This window comes from Trichechus manatus, unplaced genomic scaffold, assembly GCF_000243295.1.
Source record: "Trichechus manatus latirostris isolate Lorelei unplaced genomic scaffold, TriManLat1.0 scaffold00065, whole genome shotgun sequence".
NCBI classification, from domain to species: domain Eukaryota; kingdom Metazoa; phylum Chordata; class Mammalia; order Sirenia; family Trichechidae; genus Trichechus; species Trichechus manatus.
In genome coordinates this window covers 743,274-749,911 of record NW_004444001.1, presented here as the reverse complement: position 1 = coordinate 749,911, position 6,638 = coordinate 743,274, and the positions used below count along the sequence as shown (strand labels likewise).

Below are 6,638 nucleotides of genomic sequence, written 5' to 3'. Positions count from 1 at the left end.
GCCCAGGAAGGGGCCCTCCCTCGTGGCCACCTATACTGGGTTGAATAGCGCTCCCAAATTCATGTCCACTCAGAACCTCAGAATGTGACCTTATTTGGAAACGAGGTCTTTGCAGGCAAAATTAGTAAGGCTCAAGATGAGATCCTACTGGAATAGGGTGGGCCCTAAGCCCAATGACTGGTGTCCTTATAAGACACGAGGAAGGTGGCATATGAAGATGGAGGCAGAGACTGGAGTGATGCAACTGCAAGCCAAGGGATGCTAAGTGTTGCCAGGAGCCACCAGAAACTAAAAAGTAAAGAAGGATTCTTCCCCTAGAGCTTTCAGAGGGAGTGCAGCCCGGCTGACACCTTGATTTTGGACTTACAGCTTTCAGAACTAAGAACACATTGCTGTTGTTTTAAGCTGCCCAGTTTGTGGTAATTTGTATGGCAGTCGTCAGAAACTAATACGCCATCATTGCTGTAGACCCCCGCCCCGGCTCAGCCCACCGCTCTCAGCTCTACTACAGTGGTGAAGGAAAGGACCCCACACACAGGCGATTCTCCAAAGGGACCTTTTAATGTGGCCCGTTATGATCACAGCTATTCTCCCAACCAACATCTCTGAATTCCACGTCCACTAGGCCTATTTCCTTCACAAGGACAAGGGCCCTGCTGGCTTCTGCTTGGATGACCATATTCCAGGAAGGGTCGACTTTAGTAGTGGCAAATAAATACTGGTCCTGGGGCAGTATCTGGCAGATGGCACTGCCCAGGCTCGTTGAGTCACTGCAGCTTCATGCCACTCCGCCGCCGTGAGTCCTTGCGGACAATGGGTCTGAAGTTCACAATCTCCTTGTAGATGTGCTCTGAGGAAGGCAGGGTGGCTCAAGGTGAGTAACAGGGAACTGAGGGCAAGACAGAGCCCCTCTGACACGGAGTGGAACAGAGAGTCAGTTCAGAAAGAAAGAAGGACAAGCAGGAGACAGTATCCACTCTGAGAGAAGGAGGCAGGAGTTTCCAGAGGACAGTGGGGTGGGCTGAGGTCACACACGAAAACAAACAAGGCAAAGAAGAGCAAGCCTGCAGGCAGGGACAAGAAGGGGACTGAGGCCCCAGCTCTTACGCTTCCATTCGTCCACTGTGAGCTTCTCGTGCTCTAAGGAGTCGTCAAATGGCTGCTGGGCCTCCGTTTCCTCCTCGGGGTCCCGGAAGGGTTCAAAGAAGGGGTGGGCAAGGGCCTGCGAGGCTGTCAGGCGCTTGTCCACGTCCAGCTCCAGTATCTTCTCCAGCAGGTCTGTGGCTGCAGCAACAGAGCTATGAACAACGCCCCGCTCCCCCCAACCTAAGCAGCCCAGGACAGCCTGCCCACCGGGTGTCAGGAACATCAGACTGCAGAGGCCCTCCAGGGTCAGGCCCCCAGACTCACCCTGCGGGCTGGCACGTGGGAAGAGCTGAGAGAAATCTTTCTTGGGACTCTGTGGCAGGGACTGGATGTAGGATTTGGCCTGGAAGACAGTGATCACTGACTGTCAACCTCTCGGGACTCAGGCCTCAGGTATGCAGCAGGGATTTCAGAATAGCCCCGGTGAGCAGGGCTGAAGGCTCAGGTTAGAGGCAAAGATGGGATGAAGGTGAGACCATCTGCCAGGGCAGAGGGACACTGGGGGAAGGTGCAGGTGGCCCCTCCTCCCCAGAGGTCCCCAGCCCACCCACTCCCTGAGCAGATATGCCCACAGCCCAAGCCCCATCTGCCCCTCACCGCCTTGTCGTTCAGCTTCTGCACAAATTCTGCATCTGGCACCCCAGTCACTTTCAGGATCTGGGTCAGCTGGTCCAGGTCTGGGTGGTGGGTTAAGGCTGGCCTGGCCCTCTGCCAGTGGATCTGAGGCTGCCCTTCCCACAGCCCTCATCAATCCCACTGTGGGGACGGTCCAGGCTCCAGACCCACCTAACTCCATGCTACTTTCAGGACAGGAGGTTTGTCCTTCAGGACTCAGTCTCCAGAAGCATTCCTGACCCACCAGGCCAGGTGAAGGTCTCTCTCTGACAAATGCTCCTGGTCCTAGAGTGCCGCCTGCCTAGCCTTTATTCCACCCAGTTATTGCAGACTGTCTCTCCTCATCTCCTTCCCCACCCGTCACGCTGTGAACTCCGCAGGGCAGACCCCGCATCTTCTTACCCAGAGCCACACAAGGCCAGCACACACACGTGCTCAGTTAGCGTGCGCTGTCCAAATGCAAAGTACTTCCTACAGGGGGGCAGAACTACAGGTAACTATAGGTCGTTAGCTGTTGTGGAGTCAGCTCCAACTCATGGCAGCCCCATGTACAATGGAATGAAATGCTGCCCTGTCCAGCACCATCTCCATGCTTGGTTGTGGATCAAACTGTTGTGATCCACAGAGTTTTCATTTGCTAATTTTCAGAAGTGGATCACTGGGCCTTTCTTCCTAGTCTTAGTCTGGAGGCTCCCCTGAAACCTGTTCAGCATCATAGCAACACGCAAGCCTCCTCTGACAGATGGGTGGGGGCTGTGCTTGAGGTGCATTGGCTGGGAGTCCAAACCAGCTCTCTTGCATGGAAGGGGAGAATTCTATCACCGAACCACCACCTCCCCCATCGGTGACTAGTTTTCTTCATTTTGCTTATCTGCATCTTAAAATTGTTCTACAGGGAGCATGTATCACTTCTGCATTAAGAAAAAAAATTAAAATAAAGTGTCTGTTGAATGAGTGAATCCCTGAATGAAGTTTGGCCTTTCCACCAAAGGATACAGTCTTTCCCCTTGAACAGAGTTTTCCCCGTCAGCATCTCTGCCATTATACAGCCAACAGACCAGATGTCCACTGCAGAGGGAAGGGGAGGAGGTGTCACCTCACTGTCTGACCAGGACCAGGTGACCAGTCAGCACACAGTAACCAAGATGGCCTCAGGGAAGCTGCCCCATGCCCCTCCCTCCTGGCAGCTGACCACTGACCAGTCTGGTTGTAGCGCATCCAGCTGAGGATCACCTCGGGGGCCCGATACCAGCGGGTCACCACGTAGCCAGTCATCTCAGCATCTGTGTGCCGTGCCAGCCCAAAATCTAGGATCTATGGACACAGAGGAAGGAGCTTGCTGAGGGACGGGAGCTCCCAAGAAGCTTCATGAGGCTCCTGTAGTAGAGGGGCCCACCCTGAGTCTGAGATGACCCTGCTTGCGGCCACTCACCTTCAATTCACAGTCCTCATTCACAGCTAGGTTGCCTGGCTTCAGGTCCTGGGACAAGAGAAGAGAGAGTGAGCACTGGGCTGAGAGGCAAAGAGACGGCACTCATCCTGGCTCTGCCACTGCCCAGCTGTGTGACCTCAGCCAGGCCTCTCCCCCTCCCTGGGCCTCAGGCTCACCATCAGCTAAACAAGGGTTGGACTGGGTGTCCTCTAGGAGCCCACCCAGCTCTAAGACATTCCTGGTTCTTGGAGCCTGAGACACAAAGCTCAGGGCTGGTTTCCTTTGCAGCACTTCCCCATAAAGCTTCCCTGGGCCAAGGCTGGGCCTGAAAACCCCACATTCAATGCTCCTGAGGATCATCCCCTCCTTCCACGTTTCCCCACTTCCTCCAGGAGTGGGACAGGGGCACCAGGGGATGGCAGCAGAGGCAGCACTCACCCTGTGGATGATCCCAGCTGAGTGGATATACTGCATGGAGAGAGATAAAAGGGTGAATCCACTGCCCCAGCTTCTGCACCAGGCCCTTCAGGCTGGCTCAGAAACCTCCTCCACCCTCTCACAAGGCACTTCTCCCTGCCCCAAGGCCTGTTGTTGTTAGTTGCCTCTCGAGTCCACTCTCTATTGACCTTATGCATAACAGAATGACACGTTGCCCGGTCCTGTGCCATCTTTATGGTCATTGGTATGTTTGAGTCCACTGTTATGACTACTGTGTCAATCCATCTCATTGAGGGTTTCCCTAGTTTACGCTGACCCTCTACTTTACCAAACATGATGTCCTTTTCTGAAAATTGGTCTTTCCTGATGATGTGTTCAAAATAAGCAAGGTGAAGTCTTGCTATCCTCACTTTTAAGGAGCATTCTGGTTGGCCTTCCCGAAACCACAGGTTTCCCCTCTGCCGCCCTCCAAGCCTCCACTCACCTTAAGACCCTTGAGCATCTGATACACCAGGTATTGAATCTTCTCCTCACTGAACTCCATCCCCATGATCTTCTGCAGGTCCGTCTGCATGAAGGGCATCACCAGGTAGCTAGAAGGCACAAGGGATTCTTGCAACAGTCCCCAGCCCCGCCCAGTCCCAGATGTGAGCTTAGAGGAATGTGGGGTGGGGCAGAACAGAAGCCTTAGAGATGACCTCTGGTGTGCAAGAAGCAGCAGCCCCACCACAGCCAGCCAGAGCCGGACACAGGCCTCCTGACTCCTGGCTCCCAGCCTCCTCATGGCGGGCCACCCAGTTGGCAGTACTCAGAGTAAGCATTTAAATTGGAGCATGCTTGGGAAAACCAAATGGAGCTGTGTTCTCTCTCTTCAAAAGTGCCCTCTCCTTGCCCTCCTCCAGGCCCCACAGAAAGTCAACAGCTCTCAGTTAGAAACATCTGTGAGTATTTCCTTCTGTTCCTACCCGAATGTTTTCTTTCCTGGAGAGTCATGCCCAGCTGAGATGGCTCCACGAACAAATAAAATGTCCGCCCTTCCAAGAAGGAAACAATAACACACTTCTAGGAGAATGGAAGAAGGAAAGAGGAGGTGGCGGGGTCACTGCACCCTCTTACAGGATTTGCAAAAAATGTAACTGTTACTCAAGGTAGTAAGAGAAAAGTCCGGAGCAAAAATAATGAAGACTAAAAAAATGAGTTAAAAAAGAATGTAGTTGAAGCCATCTCCATGACCCTCTGAATTTTTGAAGCCTTTTTTTTTTTTTTTGCCTGACCACATTCCCTCCACCTGCCAGGATCCTGCCCCATCCACAGTCCCCCTCTCCCATATGTGTCTTTCACCTCTATGTGGTGTCTGACTCTTTCTTCTCAACCTACAACTTACTGAAGTCTCGTTGTCCTGGAACCACCTTCCCCTGACCTGGTTTCTTCAAGCAACCACCCCTTTTCCAAACTCTTTCCCTCGCCACCAAACTTCTAGAAAGGGTGGTCCACACTCCTCCGGCCCGCTTTCTTAACTCCCAAGCCCGAAACCCGTTGCCACTGAGTCAATTCTGACTCAGGGTGACCCCAGGTGTGTCAGAATAGAACTGTGCTCCATAGGGTTTTCAATGGCTGTAATCTTCCATAAGTACAGAACTTTTTTCTGTGGTACTACTGGATGGATTCAAACCATCAACCTTTCTGTTATTAGTCAAGAGAAATCATTTGTGCCAGCCAGGGACCTTCCCCCTATAATCTAGTTTCTGCTCCTGCCCTACTGCCAAAACAGCTCAGATCTAGGTCACCAACAGGTCGCATCAAGATACTCCCACAGTTCCCATTCTTCCTATCTGACCTTCTGCAAAGTGTCACACTCTCTCAAAGATCTCTGCCGATTCTCTTCTTATCTTACCATGTTCTACACTTAAACCTGTTCCTGTCCCTAGTCCAAATCTTCCTCTCCTGAGTTCTAGATTTCTTTGCAACTGCTGGTTAAATGCTTGAATATTCATAGGCCCTTCAAAAGTGAAGTATCCAAAGCAGACTTCATATCTTTCCCACAAGACCAGTTCTTTCTCCTCCTTGTATTCCAAACAGGAACCTGGGCACCCCCACCCCCCAGGACCTCTCACTCAGCCACTGCATCCCAGCACATACAACATTCTGCCCCACATGGGTCTCAAGTCTATTCTTGGCATCCCATCACCTCTACTCTAGACTATGGTCTAGGTCACTAACACTGGCCTCCAGACTGTCCCTCCTCTTCAGAGCTGCTCCCTGCTCCTTTCTCACTGCTCCCAGAGTTGTTGTTAGCTGCTGTCAAGTCAGCCCCTGGCTCACGGTGAACCCGTGCGCAACAGAATGAAACACTACCCAGTTCTATGCCATCCTCATGATCGGTTGTGGATCAGACTGTTGTGATCCACAGGGTTTTCATGGGCTGATTTTCAGCAGTAGATTGCCACACCTTTCTTCCTAATCCATTTTTGTCTGGAAGCTCTGCTCAAACCTGTTTAGCACCATAGCAACACGCAAGCCTCCACTGATGGACGGGCTGTGCGTGAGGTGTACTGGCTGGGAACTGAACCTGGGTCTCCTGCATGGAGGGTGAGAATTCTACCACTGAACCACAATGCCTTCTGCTGCCAGAGAGCATCCCCAAATCTGATTGGACCACATCACCACCCTGCTCAAAACCTCCACGGACTTGAAGCTGCTTGTAGGATCAAGTGTGGACTCTTAGCTTGACCAAACCAGCCACTGGTCTCCACTCGCCACATGGCATTTCTCAGCATTGCCCAGACAGTCCTGTTTCTTTCCTGCATCTCCAGCCCCTTCTACCCCAGGCGAACTTCACCTCATCTGTCATGGATTGAATTGTGTCCCCCCAAAAAATGTGTGTAGCATCTTGGCTAGGTCATGATTCCCAGTATTGTATGATTGTGTAATCTGATGTGATTTCTTTATGTGTTGTAAACTCTATCACTATGATGAGATTATATGTGATCTCCTTATGTGTTGTAAA

At 52.0% G+C, this 6,638-nt stretch overlaps 1 protein-coding gene across 1 annotated transcript in view; it reads right to left on the bottom strand.

Moving 5' to 3' along the window:
- Positions 1-662: 662 nt before the first annotated feature.
- Positions 663-6,638, bottom strand: part of MAPK13 (mitogen-activated protein kinase 13) — a 9,504-nt gene continuing 3,528 nt past the window's right edge. The window contains exons 4-12 of the mRNA XM_004379402.2: positions 4,116-4,224; positions 3,632-3,661; positions 3,194-3,241; positions 2,961-3,075; positions 2,758-2,829; positions 1,744-1,823; positions 1,411-1,489; positions 1,108-1,284; positions 663-850 (exon numbers count right to left, since the gene is read on the bottom strand). Of these exons, the coding sequence (XP_004379459.1) occupies positions 768-850; positions 1,108-1,284; positions 1,411-1,489; positions 1,744-1,823; positions 2,758-2,829; positions 2,961-3,075; positions 3,194-3,241; positions 3,632-3,661; positions 4,116-4,224 (793 nt within the window). The 3' untranslated portion in view covers positions 663-767. The remainder of the gene's footprint in view (positions 851-1,107; positions 1,285-1,410; positions 1,490-1,743; positions 1,824-2,757; positions 2,830-2,960; positions 3,076-3,193; positions 3,242-3,631; positions 3,662-4,115; positions 4,225-6,638) is intronic.